We start from the raw sequence: 20,090 nt of genomic DNA on the forward strand, positions 1-20,090 counted from the left end.
GGGGTCATGGAGAGTTGGACATGATTGAACAACAACTGATAAGCCTAAATGATATCCTTTGCCTTTTTTCCATTTTCATTTTTAACAACAATAAAATTTCACCAATGAGAAGTAAAAGCTACAGGAAGAATTCATGTCATAGATGCCACTATTTTTAACTAGATAAAGTGATAGTTTTGCCTCAGAATGCTATAGTGGGAAGGCTAATGGAACTTTGAGTCAAAGGAATCATACATAGGTTGCATTGCATCTCAGCCCTGACACATAGTAGTTATGGATTTTGAGAAATTCACACCCTGAGTCACAACTTCCTCATGAGAGAAATAATTATTTCTTTCTTGTATTAATAATTCATTTTTTAAACTAGGATCAAGGTTTTTTTCTCCCCCTTTTCTATTTAGTCATCCAGAAGCCAACCAGTATGGGAAATGTTGCTCAAAGACTTACCCGGGCTACGATCCAATCAAACAGTAAAATAAATTTTAAGTTTAGTCTAATGGCAGGATTCCTGTTCACTGGGTCTACTCAGACAGGTCTGAAAAAATATAGATTCTCCCTTTTGTCAGACAGGTGAAATGGAAATTGTTAGGTCTCTTTGACCAAGACCTCGGTGAATTCATATACCCTAAGACCCTTACTGTAATACAGCCCATCTCCCATAATAATATCCATTCTCTCATTAATTGTTAACCAATCAGAGTTGATTACCACCCTCAGAAACACTTGCTCTTTTAAGGGCATATAAACCGTAAGGCCACCAACCACAAGGGTTTATTGGCAATGGAGAGTGCTACCAACCTCTTTTTTATTAATAAACATGCTAGCCTCTTTAGTAAAATGGTTAAATTACCCAGAAACTATGTCTTTTGAACTTTTTAAATGCCACATTCATCAGCAACATGGGAAGAATACTACTTACATTATGTAGATAACAGAATGTTTGTAATAGAAATGCTTTGTAAATTCTACTGTTGTATAAATATAAATTATTACTGTTACAAACAAGAGCAATTAACATACCTATAGTCAACCTAGCTTAAAGAATACTGAATACTAAGAACTCAACATCATAAAAATAACAGCATACCATGGAATGTTATGTGAGTTTTTTGAATGAATGAATGTTTGAAGTCTTCTGATTACATACCACTAGGTTTCCAATCACCATGACCATCATGTAAACCACGAGGCACATAGATTGACCTGCAACCTCCATACAGTCCCACATGGTCTCTATCCATTCTCCACACAGCACCCGGAACACAATGAGGAAGGAGTGAAAAAAGTCATTCATGTGCCAGCGTGGCAGTACGCAATCATCGGAGATCTTGCAGACACATTCTTTGTAGCTCTTGCCAAAGAGCTGCATGCCAACCACAGCAAAAATGAAGACGATGATGGCCAACACTAAGGTCAAGTTACCCAGAGCCCCTACTGAGTTGCCAATGATCTTTATCAGCATATTCAACGTTGGCCAAGATTTTGCCAACTTGAAAACTCGTAGCTAAAAAACAAGCAAACAAAGCACCATCAATATCAATTAAGATGAAGATTTTTCTTTTTAAAATCTCAGTATTACAATCAGTACAAGTTCAAAAATCAAAGTCAGCATATAACATATTAATTTGCTTACCTTCTCAGTGGGGGACAGGGGAGAGAGGGTGGGAGAGAATTTGGAACTCCAAATTTAAAAAAAAGGAATATTAAATTGTTTTTAAAGGTAATTAAAAATAAGAGATTAAAAATAAAATAAGAAAATCAAAGTCAACTTTAGCTTTTTATCAGCATGACTCACTGAAATTTCTCACTGATTCTCAATATTCATATTGTAACACTATTTTCTATAAGATAGAAATTTAGAGCATTTAGGAGTGGAATTTTATTTAAGGAATAATGTCAACATTGTTCACCTATATTCCCTTGCAAAAAGTCCTTTAGCCACAATATGGCATAGAGGATATAATGACAAATTTGAAGTCAGAGAGACTGAGGTTCAAGCACTATCTGTGAAACTTGCTCTCTGATCAAGGGCAAGTAAGTAATTTAACCTCTCTGAGTCTCAGAAAACTCTAGGACTATGTAATTTTGATCTTATGATATGATCAGTGTTAGAGGGTTTCTACACTGATGGAATCATAGAAGCTTGATATGATGATGTACTGATATAACATTCAGTTTGGGGCAAAGATCAACAGCCATTTTTATAAATAATTTTATAAGTAATGAAACAATAGTTTTTTTATGGTATGTAATGGCTATTTTAGGAGGCATTATTAGCTTCCCAACTGCTCCTAATACATACAATAATAAAAGCTATAAATATTTTTTATTGTTCATTCAGGCCATCCCTCAACTTCTAACACTTACTGGATACAGTGCTTGGCACATAGATCCCACTTAATAAATTCTTAATGTTTGCTGGGCAGTATAACTTACTCCTTATCCCATCTTAAAAAAAAAGTGTTATGGGACTGATTTCTATCCCATGCACAAATATCAAATTGGAGGCTTTGGGTTTTTTTAAAACTTTAAGATTAACTTTGTATTTTCACTTTCATATACATTATTCGTTAGTTTCCTTCACTTTTCCCATATCTCGTAAAGTCACAACATTTTATTATGTAAAACAAAGTTCAAAGGCTGGGCAAATGCTACTTTATTTTTTTTCCTTCTCAAATGTAGAATAAAAATGTTGGTCTGGTCTGTACTTACCAATCTGAATGAACGGAGGACAGACAATCCTTCCACATTGGACAGGAATAGCTCTACTAAACTAAGGGTCACAATAACACTATCAAAAATGTTCCAGCCTACTTGGAAATACTCATATGGATCCAGGGCAATGAGCTTTAAAACCATTTCTGCAGTGAAAATCCCAGTGAAGACCTAAAGGCAAACCAACATGTTATTCTAGTACCAGAAGCATCCATACCTTCTTATGTTAATAAAGGGCAGAAATTATTTCTTGAGTAGACTCCACACAACTGGTATACACACAGTGGTCATGAAAGTATTCACACTACTCCTCACACTACCCCCATATGGGGGAAAAAAAACCCAAAACCAAAAAGACTTTATACTACAGATGGTCAAATTTTCTGTCATGATTTAATGTCCAACAAAGTATACACAATTTTGGTGTGAATTAGGCAGTCTTTCTGGAAAATGACAAAAGGATCCTAGCTCTTTAGCTGGAAAAGGCCTCAAAGGCCATCCACTTTGACACTTCCATTTAGAGGGACTGACCTAAAATCACACAGATAATAAGTAACAGAGGCTAGCTTTGAATTTAGATCTTCTGACTGCAGATTCAGTGAATTTTCCATTGTATTACACTGCCTCCCTCTGACTGAGAGTGACAAACATTTGACACTATCTTCCAATGTATCTTTAGTGTTCCAAAGAACATTTCTGTGACAAATTACTTATTAACAGATTAATTTGTAGAAGGGAGAAAAAAAATAAAAGACTACCAAATTCCGACAAAGAAGCACATTGTAAGACATCATTAATTCATGATTTTAATATAAAAAAGGGAAATAGTAGAATGCCATATTTAGATAAAAAAAGACATAGAGTTCAAGTCTTGCCTCTGACTCATGAATTCTGTGACAATGGGCAAATCACTTAAGCTGAGGTTAAGAAAAAAAATTTATAAAGACACTTTTATCATGAAGCTCATAATTGTGATTTGGTAAATTTGTGCCAGTGACAAATCTGCTCTCTTTTTTTTTGTCACAGCCCCAATGTTGAGTTTTAGGGCTGTTTAGGTACTCAGAAAGGATGCCCCTAAAGTCAGCTGGACTGGAAAGTGCCTTTCCCCAGGGCCAGAATGTCTATACTTAGTAGCTGAAGGAGCAAGGTCTGTGGGAATATTAATAGAATTCTTTCTTTCCATTCCCCATCAGGAATCTGTGAATCCTGAGAATCAAGCTCTGTAGGTGTCACTATTTCTTCTCTCAAGCACTCAAGTTGGAACTCTGGGTCTGCTTAATGGTTAAATCTTTTCTGTTAGCCATTTTTTACCTACTCAGCATTACTCCTGCATTTATTATTAATCTTTAATTCCTAGCATCCACTGTTAGTATAATACTAAAAGGTTGGTTCATTCCCTCCAATCTCTTTCCATATATCTTTACATATGAACCTTACTCTTCCTGGAGTGTGCTCTGGGTCTCTCAGCCAGAGCTAGAGTTAGAGAGCTAGCTTGAACCTTCTAGAAATGGGACTAAGTTTTCAATGTGGGCGTTTATAACTTGGAAATCAGCAAACACTACAGGGCTTTGTTTATTGCTATGTTGATTGTTTAGACTTAAGAAATTGATGGAAAAATGTTAATAATATAGATAAAATTTTAAAGTGTATACATTTCCCCTCAGAGAAACAGTTATTAAACATTTGCCAGAATAACCCCTACTACTGAACCTTTCAAAATGACCGTTGGAATCCTTCTACACTAAAGAAATTTGACTTTAGTCTCAAACTTTTCAAGAAATACTGCTACCTTACTGAAAGAACAGAAGTGTGGCTTCTCCTGAAAGACAACATAGAATATGCAATATTCCAAACCTTTCTTACATCCTTCAAGTCATGAGACCAGGAGGAGAAGTAGGTATATCCTTTCTCCCTCTGTTGCCATCAGGAATATGGTTTTCTTATTTAAAAATTATGCAATCCAATCACACTACCTTCTACCAGTTCTTATTGTCACATACCATTCAGGGTCTTCTAGGAAAATATCTTTCCTTATTGATTTGAACATCGCTATCAGCCTTCTTTTCCTTTTGATCCCATTCTCTACAATAATCTTCAACAATTTTTAATATTAATGTTGATTAACCTTCTAATTGAGAAGCAATATGACAGAGCAGATAGAGGACTAACTTTGCAGTCATGAAGACCTAGATTCAAACCCTTCCTCTGAAACATATTACCTGTATGACTACAAGCAATCCACTTGCCTTGCTAGTGCCCTTGGGTCAGTCTCTAAGTCATATGTTAGAAATATGCTGTCATTCAACATTGTCGGAGGAGACTTCCACACTGAGAGTTGTGTACAATGATGACATCACATGTCTGAACTGTCTGTTCCCCTCAATCTGTCCTTTACCAAAAATCCTCCTAAGTCTCTGACTTTAGATTTTCCCAATAACAATTTTCATCTCCATCCCCTTTAGTCACACATAAACATGGGTGTATTTTAGACTTCACTGTCTGTTGGATTCTACTATCTTCAAGATCCTTAACTATGAATTTCTATTGTTTGATCACAACCTCTTGGCTTTCTACTGATTCCAGTGAATCTACTCTTCAATATTACTGGGCTCATCAGTCTCTCTACTTCTCCCTGTATGCCTACTTCATTTGCTTCCCTAACCATTCATGACCTCATTGAATTCAATTATAATCACTTACCCTTTGAACTTTTGCTCATCCTCGACCATGAGTTTCCCCCGGAATCTGACTTCTTATTTCCATTCAGGCCATAAAACATTCTTAGAGAAAGTAATAACTGTGCTGTCATTGTCCCTTGTAAAGAAATATGTGCTATATAAATTCAGTTGACTCCTCACTCCTGCTCTGTAGTCATTTTCTTCAATTTTTGACTCCCAGTCACATTCCCTAGGGACTGTTCTAAATCTTATCAACCTCTCAATTTTGCCTTATCAATCTATGTATAGATTAGACTGATGTACGTTTCTTCTTCACATCTCTAGTGTATCTCAAAATTCTGTTTCTTTACCCATCTTTTCCCTTCCTGTATCAGAGGAGAATGTACTCTTCTCATTACCAAGAAAATCTCTTCTGCCTTTGGCTTCCATTCTATTCTCCTTCATGATCATTTTATTCTCTCCCTCATCATCTCTCTCCATGCATCTTCATATTCTTCCTCTCTCCTGACTTCTTGTTCAGGTCTCCCCTATTCTTGAGACAAACTAAATAACACAAAGGGTCTCTGGCCACATCCAATGCTCTTCCTAACTCCCTAATTACTCCTCAACACCTCACAAGATGTGTTTTATTCTTCAAAACAGAACTGAAACTACCTTTCAGAATTCACCCACGATCTCTTAAGAGATAAGTTCAACTATCCTTTTAATCTTCACCCTTCTTTGTCTATTTGTAGCATTTTGTCTATATCAAACACCTCCTCTTTCTAAATAGTGCTTTCTTTTTGCTTCTAAAATACTCTTCTGGTTTGTTCCTTCCACTACCTGAATGCTCCTTTTGAATCTTTTTTTCCCACTTGATGCTTTTTTTCCATTCCTTTAATGGAAGTACTCTCCATAGTTTTGCCCAGTCCTCTCTTATTTCTATATTCTCTCCCTTATTTCATCTGCTCTCTCTTCCAGTCCTGTAACCTTCCAATATATCTTCCACAAAGCTCCCCAGTTAAAATTCCTCATTCACAGATTTGTGTCCTTCTCTTTGTTCAAAAAACTCCAATGACTTTCATCCTACTGTCTGTTAAATAAAACTCAGGCTACTTAGCCTGATATTCTAGGCTTTCCACAATTTGACTTTGCATTCTTGTTTCATCTTACTCTTTCCTTGCCCCATACTATCCTCAGAGTGATTCACCAACTGCCTCAGAGCATTCCCCAAGCTTGTGCTGCCAAAGGAGTGATTTGGAACTGAACAGAGTATTCCAGATTTAGTCTGAATGGAGCAGAATACTATGGAAGTACCATTTCACATTAGATGCTATAATTCTACTCATTCATTAAACAGTGTTCAGGAATACAATTAAAAAACATTTTTAAAATCTTAAAGTTTAGCAGAATTGCCTTCAACATTCAGAGATAAATCTTTGTAATGCTGTCATTTCAAAATTTTGTTAGTAAGCAACCAAACATTCTCAATCAAAAGACTAGATTCCAAATCTGTCTGTCAATGTTGATAGTTATGAATACAGCTCAATACTGGTGCTCAACACATTTAAACAATACTAATAGATGTGAATTCCATCAGAAGAACACAGGGCTATGAATGATGGATACATTAAACAAAAGATTTGTAATACTTAATACTGTAGATCTATCTGAATTACAAAAATAAAATGATAAGGGTAATGATCATAGTGAAAAGCTATACTTAAGTGACAAATGGACACTGGGAAAGACTTACCAGGTTTCCCACATAAAGCACATTTTTAAATCCTTCAGTCATTGGGTGATGTTCCATGGCCATGAACAGTGTATTTAAAACTATACAGATAGTAATGGCAAGATCAATAAATGGATCCATCACAATTAAATGAACAAACTTCTTGAACTTCAACCAATGTGGTGAGCAATTCCAGATGAGAAAAGTATTAGCAAACTTATACCACCAAGGTGGACATTTCTGTCTGGATTCTTCAAGTTCTAGAGAGAAAGAATGTGACAAATAAAATCAGATATTTTATTATTTTGTACCTTCATTATTCAGCTTCTATATTTTGAAACACAACTGAAACCAGGTTCTGATTTAGAATTTTCAGACCAAATAGTGCTGTGCCAATTTAAGTACAGTATTATGCCATAAAGGCCCATGTATCACATTCTTTCCCTAACGGGATATAAATAAGGCAAACCCCAAACAGAAAACAAAATACAAGTGCATCTACCTCAGGAAAATACCATTACATGGTAATGAATATGAGAATTAAGAAATCTTTCAGTGGAAAATACTCAAATACATAGAAAGATAGAGTCTTTAGCCAAGAACTATTTTTATATCCAACCTATTCATTGGGTTAAAAATCACATATGAGTCACAGAATCAAAGGGTTAGAAAGAATCCTGGGAAGTTACTTGGTTTTGATTTGAACACTCCTTTCTTATCATTTTAATTTACAGATAAAAGAGATGATTCTATTTTGGTGTTGCCTCATGGTATTCAAACACTACATTTTCATGGAATTCTTCCTTTTACTATGGTCCCATTTATGGGACTTTATGCTACTGTTATAGTTGGTTTTGATTTATTTTAAAAATGGAGAAAAATGCCTGATAACTTTAAGGTCAATATTATCACATACCTTCCATTGTGTTTGTTATTATGCTGGCTATGCTCAGTGCTCTTTGTCTGACAGTGGGATCATCCAACATGTCCATAGAAATGTGGTATGAACTCGATCGTCTTTTATTTGAATCTATTTTAGTTGTCCCACCCTGCAAAGAAATCTGAAGAGTTAGCACCTCATCTCTAACTTCTTACTAACTGTAATGATAGGTCCTACTAATATAGTTTAATCTAATTTGCCCTCACCATCTCCATATTCTTATCTCCAGTGGTTTTAAATAATTTTGTTTGGAAAGATTACAAAGTATTTTCAAAAGAAAATAACTAAAAGGTGCATGTTTATTTTTGTTCACTGGTTTGTTTTACAAAAGGATGAGGGACAGGGATAGTGAAGTCTTAGAGGATCCTTGATGATTTTTAAGTATTTTCCCTCTTGAATTAACAGAATCAGTGGGGTCCTCTCACAAAGGCTATTGTGATTTTTTGATTTGCCTCTTGGAGAGGTTGTTTGAGCGGTAATATAGCTAAGCCTGAATCTTAGAATCCATCTTTGCAGGCAAGAAAGCAATTTTCTAAAGATATACAAAGCACTACAATTATATGCATCACACATGTCTCTACATGTGTCAAGTAAGCCTATTCAGGCTGAGTAACCCAAGCAACTGAGCAGTACAGGGAATGTTAGGCTGTGGTTCTACAAATTTAGCTATAGAGTTATAGTGAGGAAAAGGATCAGAAACTTCTCTATTTACATAACCCTTCAGCTAAACTTTCTAAAATTGTAGAATTTAGTGGTAATAAAGGTTTCAAATAATATCTTTGTGCTAATACACATTTTCTTCTATACAAATTGTGATTCAAGCAGAAAGGTTATGTTATTTTCTCATGCACTTTCAGAGCTAAGCAGTCTACCATGCCAGACTTTTCGTATTCATTGTATTCTTCATAGAAGTCACAGAATATCTTCCTTATGGTTCCTTATATTTCTACTTTTATAATAATTTTGTAGGACTTATTTTTATAAGATATTTATATGGAAAATAATTTGTAATTCATTTATAACAAAAAAGATAATATCACGCAATTATAAGTAAGGTTAATATTATGTTTTAGAGGTTATGCCCATCCTAATAAGCCAAAAATAAAAAAATACAATAAACCAAAAAAGTCTGACCTTAGACATTTAAAATTAATAGGAAAAAGCTATCATAAGCCATATCATGTAAGCATGCAGGGCATACTCTACCTAAAATATATTCATAAACTCAGGGTGTTATTTTTAAATCAAATGAATCAACACTTAGTTGATTCATTTTATGAGTAGTGTTAAAATAGTGTTAAAAGCTCAAAAGGAACCACAAGGGAAGTATATTATTTTGAGTGTGGCATATTAACATTTTCTTTTAAATTGATAAAAATGTATAATAAGCCACTTGAACACATGCGTATTGCAATCTGGTAATCCATGTAGTGATAAATAAAATCATTAGATATATTTGTGCTTCCTTATGCTTAATCTTGCTAGGAGTATAACATCATCTACTAACATGCAACATAAATGCAAGTAAGTAAACAAAGTTTTGCTTTCTTGGTCAAAGTTATTTCTGATATTTAATGATGCGCTATGTAGCACTGAGAACTATAGAGCACTATAGCTAATTATTTTACTCTTGGGTTTTCTCAATTAGAAAACCCTAGAGGAAAAATGCTTATAATTTATTTTTAGGGGGAACAATGCATTGTATCATGTACTGGAATATTTCTAGGGAAAGAAATTTCTTCTTGGAGATTCTAAAGCAATTAAATTCTTAGATGTAAGTGGTGGAAACCAGACATAAAATAAAGACATTGGGAAGCTGGGAAATGATTTAAATTCCTTTTTTTCAAAGTTGAAAGTTGAGTGGCTATCTTCCAATGGCATTAGCATTAGATGTTCTTCAATAGTAATAATAGTTCACATTTTTATAGTACTGTAAGATTTGTAAAGTGCTTTCCTTGCAAAAAACCATGTGAGGTCATAGAAACATAATTGTCCCCACTTGAAAGATGTAGAGATTTTGACAAGTTAAGTGATTTACTCATAGTCAAACAGTGTGAGAGCCAGAATTCGAACCTAGATCCTCTAACTAAATTCAGTGAACCTTCTCCATGTGCTTCGAATACACTTTCATATTATCATGAAGTAGCACAATAATAAATTTTAAATATTAAAAGATGTAATATGGCGTAATAGTCAACCTTGAGGTCAAGAAGACGTAGGTTTGAGTTCTGCCTCTTACAGACGTTAGCTGTGTGATTGTGGACAAGTTACTTAACTTTTTCAGTGCTCCTGTGCAGCTGTAAAATTATACCTAATAAACTGTTGATCTACCAGTAAAGGGAATTTCCACAATGGAAGTTCCATGCACTGATGAAACCAAAAGTCTGACTCTCTACCTTCTTTCCCTCATCATTAAATTGTTATTTAGACATTTGATTAAGTATTTTGTTTTATCTCATATTTATATCATTCTATTTTACAAGTATGCTGAATTGTCTACTTAAGAACTATGGTGCTTATTGAAAGACTGAGGGCTAATGGCTTTTTAAAACAAAGGCATTGCAAGATCCTGGGATTGTGCAGAGCAATGACTCTCAAGAAGGCCCAATCAGCAGACTAATCAGTTGATGCAACAGTAATTGGCCTGTCATGCCTGGAATATTCAAAACTTTCTTACACTGTCATCAGAAGTTGCCTTATCTATTATCACCTCTGGCAAAAGCTGTCCATTAGGCAGCATGAGAGCTGTAGGACCATCAACCAGGGACACCACACCATTGCAATCCACGGCACTGTGCATCTTGCCATTCACTGGACGCTTCCGAGGAGACCTACTGGCTTGGCTGATGTTACTACTCCGCCTGTGTGGCACAAACAGAGAGCCTCTTCTGCTATCACTGTCTCCAAAAATACTGTGCTCATCGTCGGCAAAGTCAGTCTCGGATCCGATATCCTTTCCTCGACCCCTGAAGCTAAAAAGACTTGTTCTACTGCTGCGTCTTGCAGATAGCAAGGAGCCACGGATGCTAAGGGGGGACTGAAAGACAACAAATATCCACAAATATTTCCGAAGTTCTTAAAATTATATACACACATATTCTTACACACACATATGCACATAATTTTTATACTTAAAATTATTGATACAAAAAGCACATCCTTGTTCACTGAATTAGGGAAAAAAAAGGTCCAAAATCAGAAATCTTTTTAGCTAGCACTAGGAAATAACTCTTGTAAAGAAATGATGAGCAGAGTTCATAGTATCATAAATGTATAGTTGGAAGAGAGTTCAGAGATCATTTGGTCCATTCTCTACCTTTTGGAGATGACAAACCAGTTTAAATTACTTACTCATGCCACACACGGTTAAGTGGCAGATTCCAGATTTAAACTCAAATTCTTTGCCTTCAAATCTAAGGTTCCTCTCAACATTACATGGTCTCTGAGTTTAAAAAACAATTCTTGTGAACTCAGCTACATGAGGTTTTTCCTGATCAGTCCAGTTCAAAGAAGTCTTTCCTTCCATACTAGAAACACATTGTCCACACCACTCATTTTGTAATTATATATTGCCTTGTTTCAGTTATCTTACAGATCCTTTCTTCTACTTCTCTCAATTTAATGTGTTTTATGTGTCTTTCTCCTACTCATTTGGCTTGTGTGTTCCTTGAGGATGAGATGAGAGGGAGAGAGGGAGAGAGGGAGAGAGAGAGAGAGAGAGAGAGAGAGAGAGAGAGAGAGAGAGAGAGAGAGAGAGAGAGAGAGAGAGAGAGAGAAGGAGGAGAGAGAGGGAGAGAGGAGAAAAGAGAAGGAGGGAGGAGGAGGTACCATTATTCTCCTAGTCATCTATGTTGAAAACCTCAATTATCTGACTTTTCCTTCTCTCTAACCTTCCATAGCCAACCATCTGTCTAATTATTTCAATTCTTCTTCTATAATTTTTTCATACGCATCTCCTTCTTTCTAGAGAATCACACTGCCATTATCCTTGTTCGGGTTCATACCATCTCTCACCTGGACTACAGCAGTATTTTCTACCTTGTATTTTTGCCTCTAGTTTATTCCTTCCTCAATACATCCTTTGTATAACACTTTACTAAATCATTTTCCTGATGAACAGATCTATGTCATTTTCTTCCTCAAAAAAAACTATCAATGCCTCCCTATTACATATAAGATAATAAGTAAACTCAATAATCTGGCATGTAAAGCTCTCTTCAGTCTGAGTCTAATTTGCCTTTACAGTCTAATTCTCATTATTCCCCCTCACATATTTTTTTCCTTTTTTGGGGGGGAGGGGTGATGTCTTTTGATTCATGCATAATTGGATTTAAATGAGGCAGAGTTGCCCGAAGTCATCAGCCTCACTCTCTCCTCCAGAGTCATCACAATCCAGTGGCAGGACAGTCAAGATGGTTGGTGATGGCTCAAGATGCAATGGATGACCTTGGCGTCTTTGGTGTCTAACCAAGCTCTAAGCACTCCGCATTGCCTGCTTCATCTGCCTTCATGGACACTGGAACAAATTTTTCTCGTCCACCCATTGCATCAGAGGAAGTCTTCACATGCTTGGGATAACCCACCAATGGATTTGAGAACCCTTGGTTACCCTCAACCTGGTTTGGCCCATCTGCTGAAGTGATTTACTGGAGTGTGACCACTGCTCATGCTGCAGTTTCTTGGAGCCACAGGTGAGAGCTGGGTGGAACGGCTGGACACCAAAGGTGGAAAGAGCCTCAAAAAGGGCTCAGCAGTCATCACAGCAAAGGTATTGGTCCTCCCTGAACACACTCTACACCCCATCACTGATCCTTCCTGAACACACCCTACACCCCTCACATATTCTATATTCCAGTCCCTGACTTGGTCATGACAAGCTGGCATCGGTGCAGGTCCTCCCCTTTGTCTAACATCGACTGCATCTTTGTCTCTCTACCTGTTTAGATTCTTCAAGGCTCAACTCAGAACTCATCACCTTCATGAACCCTTTTCTTATACCAGGTGCAAGTCTTCTGTTCCTTCTCCATTTTTTCCAGAATACTTTACTTAAACTTTCTGTTTGTTCTCATATATTTATCTGCACACATGGTACATCAACAATGGTAGAAAATAAGATAGCTGAGAGTGGATACTGTGCCATTTTTGATCTTTGGATCTCTAATGTCTGCACACAATAGGCATGTAATGAATAACTGTTGATCAATGAATGAATGTTTAAGTAGGTAGTACCTGACTGGGAGAAGATACCCTCTTTTCTCGAGATCGTCTATGTCCTTCAACACCAAGATGGAAACTTTGCCTCCTGATACTCTCATCAGATTCAGATTTAGATAATTTTTCGTTATCTCTCTTTTCCTCCCCATTGGACTGTTTCTTCTGATTCTTTTTCTTCCTTCGGTTACGCCTTTCTTTAGCGCTCTTTGAGCTCAGTCTGGATGTTTCAGAAGAACTTTCTGAAAGTCCCATAACTTTGCCTCCACCAATACTTGTATACTCATCAGCTGCTGCTATTATTGCCTGGGAGATCAAGAGGAGATTACATAAACAGAAGCAAAACCAAGACATTTTCAAAAAATCAGTAATAATAATAGCTAGCTTTTATATAGGGTTATAAAGCATTTTAAAAATATTATTTTATCCTGATAACAACCCTAAGACATAGGTGCTATTATTATGCCCATTTTTACAGATGAGGAAATTGAGACAGACAGCAATTAAATGACTTACCCAGGGTCTCATAGCTAGTATGTTTCTGAGGTGGGATTTGAACTCAGGTCTTCCTGACTCCTGGTCCAGTGCTCTGTCCAATATGTCATTTACCTACCTGGCATTTGTATGGTGCTTTCACATCTACAAATTACATTTAATACCTCACCTGATCCTCACCCTCCTTCCCTAACACACTTATGGGGTAGATACTGCAGGTATTATCTTCCCATTTTACAAAATGAAACTGAGGCTATAGAGGGACGAAGATGTCACACACTTCATGAATATCAGAGGTAGAGTGAAAACCCAGGTTTTATTTCATGTCTAGTGATCTTAATGCTATGCACATGCCAGCTCCATACAATAAGGATTTTATTCTCCTTCATAGAATCATAGATACAGAGGTGAACAGGACAACAGAGGCCATCCACTCTTAGCACATCATTTTATAGAAGAGACAACTGAAGTCAGGGGGCTAAGTGATTTCCCCAAGGTCACATAGGTAATAAGTGCCAGAGGCAGGATTTGAACCCAGGTTCTCTCACTCTACAGTCATCAATATTTCCACTGTACTATGTTTCCTTTCTCAGGTCTTCAAGTCTTCATGGATTTTTTATTTCATTGTAATGAAATAAATGATCTTCCCATGATTTAGTGGATGGCCTGTTAGAGTTTCAAATGGACTACTCCACATCCAACACCCCACAGCCAACAAGGTGATCATCCTTGCTTCCAAACATATCTAGATCGGCCCTCAAGCATCAATTATTTGTCTGTCACTTGATTTGTAACTCAGCATCTTTCAAGAGGTGTGGGACTCTATCAGATGGAATCTATTGGTTTTTTTTTTTTTTTTTGTACTAAACTGAGGCACCGGAATAGAATTTTAGTGGGAATTTGATTATAATGTGGGCTACAATTACTTTTTTGTTGTATAAATGATATCCTGCAGCCTGTTTCCAACAGCCTAAACTAGTATTATAATACAACTTAATGCTTAATAGTTTATTACCTGTATAATTGTACTGAATTACGTTTGTAAGATATATAAATTTTTCTAATTAACAATGATATGTTCATTAAAACAAGTTCAATTCAAATAATAATTCTAGTACCCATAATGAGGGATAGGTATCAAGAAAAAGAAAGTAATATAGAATAAAAAGTCTGGAATTAACTGATAATAGAAATTCATGACTGCAGATAAAGGTATCTGTGGTCCTTAAGGAAAATTCTTAGAACTTGTAATTAACAACTGCTATAAGGCTGCAGAAAATTTTTACATCTAAAATGTTCAGAAGTTTAAGTTTCAATGCCTAGAAGGCAGGAAGTACCCTGATAATTACTTAGCAAATCAATGAATTAACCAATAAGCATTTATTAAGTAATCTATGACAAATAATATCAATTAATTATGATAATATAATTAATAAATAATAAAAATGACAAGCAGAAGTACCCACCATGTGCTAGGTTCTGTGCTATGAGCTTGTCATATAAAGAAAGGTAAAGACAGTGCCTGCCATTAGAAACCTTACATCCAATTTGCAAACAAATATGTACAAACAAGCTATATTTAGACAATTAGAAATTAGACAAATTGGACAATAATTAGACATAACAGACAAATTAGAAATAACAGAGAAAAGGCCCAAAACTAAGGCGGATTGAGAAAGGCTCCCTTTTAGCTGTGACTTGAAGGAAGCCAGGGAAAGTGGAGGGGAAGAGGGAGAACACTCCATGAATGGGGGTGGGGGATAGTAAGTGAACATGCCTGGAGTCAGAAGATAAAAGTTTCATGTTAGACGCATCACAAGGAAGCTAGTGTTATTGATAGTGGATTAGTAGGGGGTGGTTTCAGGGAGCGGGGAGGCTTATAAAGTAAAAAGACTGGAGGGAGGGCCAGGTTATGAAGGACTTTGAACGTCAAGCAGAAGACTTTACATTTGACCCTGTTAGGGAGCCAGTGGATTTTAGTACATGGGGTGGGGGAGGACCTAGGATGGCCACTTGGACAATTCAACAGAGCATGAATTGAAGTGATATCAGTAGACTCTAACCAGGGTAGCTGGAAACAGGGGAGAGGTGATTCTTTCCCTAAAACATTCCGTTTCTTTCAAAATGTGCTTCAAGCACAGTTGTGAGCCTCCATTCAATTTAGGAAAAGAAGCCATTAGAGAAATCTTGTTTGGGGGTCAGGGAATAGGAATTCTGGCAGTAACTTTGAAGACGTCTATTTCTAGGAAGATTTTGAAGTGAGCTCTCAGCTACCTCTGCCTCCTCTTGCTCTTTTTTAAGGCGTTCTAACATCTGCTGGAATTCCAACTCTTTTAGCCGAGCTTCTTCAATAGTTGCCTGGTTTTGCTCTTCATAGGCCATGGCGACTACAGCCAAGATCAAGTTTATCAGATAAAATGAGCCCAAGAAAATCACCACCACAAAAAATATCATGTAAGTTTTCCCAGCAGCACGTAAGGTCTAGAAGAGGAGAAAAAAAAAAAAACAACATAGTTGTTCTGTTTAGGTTCAATTTATAATTCACTTATAACTCATGCATTATTATTATACCTACCATGTATAAAGCCTTAGAGAGGCAAACACAAAAATGAGGCAGGATCTGTCCTCAAGGAGATTATGCTTTATTATACAGCAACGTTTTGTTAGCAAAGTCATTTTTAACCATAAGAGGAAGAACGTCAATACATATACAATTTCATACGTTAATATGTTATTATTCATATTAGGTACTTTTCCAGGAATAAACTAAATATCCCAATGAAAAACTACTAATATGAAAACAAAAAATATGTATAACACAAACTTCTGCCCTCCTCTCATATAAAGACTGTATTCAGGTATAATTCTAGATCTCTGGGTTCTCTAGGTTAGAGAAAGGTGTTCAAAGTCAGGTATCAAGCTCACAGCAGACTCCACAAATTCCCCAGTGTGAATGAGGAAGGAGCCAGATTAAAATAGACTTGGCAACCATTTTAGAGGTAGATAGGCAGCTCAGTGGATAGAGTGTGGGATCTGGAGCCAGGAAGACATCTTCCTGAGTTCAAATCTAGTCTTAGATAGTTACTAGCTGTGTGAACCTGGGTGAGTCACTTCACTCAGCTTGCCTCAGTTTCTTCATCTGTAAAATGAGCTAGAGAAGGAAATGGCAAACTACTCTGGCATCTAATTAGGGTGAAACTAACTAAAGTTTCCCACTCGTTATTACTGATCTTAGTTCTGATGCAACTGTATTGGAATGGGAGTGGGTAATTTTTGGTTGCTCTGGGGTGTGAGGGGGAGGAACTCTGCTTACTAATAACAATGATGGCTAGCATTTAGATAGCACTTTAAGGTTTACAAACACTTTACAACATTATCTTGGAGGTGGTGCTATGATTATACCCATTTAACAGATGAAGAAACTGTGACTGAGATCCTGTAGCTAATAAGTGCCTGAGGCAGGATTTGAACTCAGGTCCTCCTGTTATATTTTATCCACTGCACTACCTAGCTGCCTAAGTGACACAGTAGATATTCCATTTTTCAAACTGCATTCCTAAAATTTCATTACTAGTAGTTTTCAACTACATTATACTAAGGTAAGAAAAAATTAAGAATTTGAAAGACTTGAAAATCACAGAGTCCTTAAAAGAGGTGAGGGCTTAGAAAAAAGCTCTTTATTCAGTTCATTAGTATTGAAAATAAAACCAGCCTAATTTTAATGAAATATTATTAAGAATATAAATTCTGCCTTAAAATTTCATAAAGTACCTTCCTTAGGAATTCAGTCAGGGGAATCAATTCTTTCTCCCTTTTATGTCATTCACAAAATACAGTACTTGCTTCACTAGGCTCTTACCTGTTGGTACAGATTTTCCCAGAAGTCTTGAGTCATTAGTCGAAATAAGGCCAAGAATGCCCAACTGAAAGTATCAAAGCTTGTGTATCCATAATCTGGATTGGTACAGGCTTTCACACACATATATCCTTCTGGACACTGGCTACATGTAAAAAAGAGGTATTAAGAGTATGTTCAGGGCACAAGTAATGAATGAATGCCTCAGAAGTAGTATACAAATGCAAAATCTCTATCCAAAGACAGAACTCTGCTAACAGCTACATAGGAATTAAATAAATGCCTCTATTCAAAACAGAATCCTACCAGCAAAAAGCTCACAGTGAATTAGATATGAGAGTGATCTATGTATGACTCATAGAGATGTTCAGGTAATCACTTTCCCTCGAGAAGGTTCTTGTCAAGTCTTTAAACTTTCTTGAAGGTTAGACCAGCAGTATCCAACATAAACTGGGAAAGGATTCAATTATAGGTCTGGTACCAGACTTAATGTATTAAGTGCATTAAATTTTTCTTAAATCATTCTTGACTACCAAATGTTCATGTACTGTGGCACACAATAGCAAGGCAATCCAACAAAATGATTATGTGCTTTCTATGTGCAGAACACTGTACAATACATACATACATATATGTATGTGTGTACATATGTATATGTGTGTGTGTGTGTGTGTGTATATATATATATATATATATATATATATATATATATATATATATATATATATATATATATTAAGATGGAAAAAGCATAAAACCATGGTCTCTATTTGTAAATGTCATTAACCCAAAGCCATGTTTTCTAATAGCTTTATGGCAGTTAGACTCACAGAAGCAATTCTTAAATCAGGGCCAGGAAGTGTGAATAATAATTATAATTATCCTAGACACCATACCATCTCTTTCTGGGAGAGTCTGAAACCATATCACAACTTTTCAAAGTATACTCTGACAACAGGAGTCTGCCCTACTTTCTCAGCCCTCCAAGTAAAGGACAGAAAAATCATAAACAATAAATCAAGGGAGATACTTTCTACGTTATTTCAAGCTTTGTCTAGATGTATAATTTTTAAGCATGCGATTTTATTATTTTTATTACTTTTATTCATTAGAACCTTAAATGAATGAAATAAACGGGGCCCTGACCACTGATTCTGGTTCTCAGACTGATTTGCGTTGTATGCCCACTTGTAGCTTGTGGAGCAAAAATTCAGTGTCACTTACCCTGCATCGGTGCCATTACCACAAAGAAGAGCGTCCTTCTGTCCTTCCAAGTGATAGAAATAGCCTGTTTAAGAAGAATATTGAAAAGTCCCTTAACTAAATAAGTATACAGAGTTAATATAGCATAAAAGCACAGAGATGGAGGATGCAAGAAGAAAGACATGAAATTGACAAAGTTTTATTTTCTAAGGTTGTGACCTCATTTTCTTTTTCCTTTTTCTTCTTTGGTGATATTTTTTCTCAGGTATGTGTGTGTATAGATGTATATACACATACATAAATACACATATACACATAATGTATGCATATTTTGTTTGAGTATTTACATGTCCATATGTGCATATAAATGTAAACAGTCTCTCTACACACATACATGCACATAGTTTCCTACACCAACAAATTCATAGCTTCAGTCTCTATGTCTTCAAATTCTTCCCTATCATGTATGCATGTGTATGTTTACATCTTCACATATTTGCATATGTTTATATACACATGTGTATGGGTATGTATGAAATGTGTGTTATATAATATGTGACAACTACATACATATGTATATCTATATGTGTATTCATACAAACAATTCATTTGAAATTAAAGAGTCATGAGAGAGAATGAGAATGAACTTTTGAAGGTAAGGAAATCCCTTCTACCAAAACAGGTTATATTGGTTATACAAGCTATGGCATCTTAGAGATTTGTCTAGACCCGTGAAAAGCTAAGTTACTCTCTAAGGGTCACACAGTCAATGTCTATCAAATGCATGATTTACATCTGGATTTTATCTGGCTTTAAGGCCACCACTATGCTCTACTGCCTCATTTATAGATGCAGAAATAGCTATGCCTACAGACAAAGATGTATAATAAACTCTATTTTCCAAAAAGGATATGATCATTCATAGTAAGCTAAAGAATTTTAGTTCTTTAAGCAAGGAGGAGCCATTGAAAATTACTATAGATGGCTGATAAAGCTTACTCATTTCTTCCAAGTGTATTCAACTAGGTCCAAATTCCTCTGTTCACTTTAATCCAAAAGGACTTTTGCAAATGTGGAATTCTAGGCATCTGCAAACCAGGTAGTTAGGAAGTAAGGTGCAAATTCGCACTGCTTATTTCCGTCAGACTATAACCAATGGCCACATTTACATAATTATAATTTCAAAGAGTGTGAATTTAAGTTGCAATTCAGGATTAATTGGATCATAATTATTCTAGAATGAGAAAAAAATGATGATCACTAGCAGAAAATCTGCCA

The 20,090-nt window shown here is 36.0% G+C and overlaps 1 protein-coding gene across 1 annotated transcript in view; it reads right to left on the reverse strand.

Annotated features, from left to right (window-relative positions):
* Positions 1-20,090, reverse strand: part of SCN9A (sodium voltage-gated channel alpha subunit 9) — a 190,472-nt gene that overhangs the window by 64,968 nt on the left and 105,414 nt on the right. The window contains exons 8-16 of the mRNA XM_072612196.1: positions 18,834-18,897; positions 17,613-17,754; positions 16,028-16,234; positions 13,277-13,564; positions 10,725-11,084; positions 8,024-8,156; positions 7,129-7,367; positions 2,713-2,886; positions 1,148-1,504 (exon numbers count right to left, since the gene is read on the reverse strand). Coding sequence (XP_072468297.1) covers positions 1,148-1,504; positions 2,713-2,886; positions 7,129-7,367; positions 8,024-8,156; positions 10,725-11,084; positions 13,277-13,564; positions 16,028-16,234; positions 17,613-17,754; positions 18,834-18,897 — 1,964 coding nt within the window. The remainder of the gene's footprint in view (positions 1-1,147; positions 1,505-2,712; positions 2,887-7,128; positions 7,368-8,023; positions 8,157-10,724; positions 11,085-13,276; positions 13,565-16,027; positions 16,235-17,612; positions 17,755-18,833; positions 18,898-20,090) is intronic.

The sequence above is a fragment of the Notamacropus eugenii genome, chromosome 5 (genome assembly GCF_028372415.1).
Source record: "Notamacropus eugenii isolate mMacEug1 chromosome 5, mMacEug1.pri_v2, whole genome shotgun sequence".
NCBI classification, from domain to species: domain Eukaryota; kingdom Metazoa; phylum Chordata; class Mammalia; order Diprotodontia; family Macropodidae; genus Notamacropus; species Notamacropus eugenii.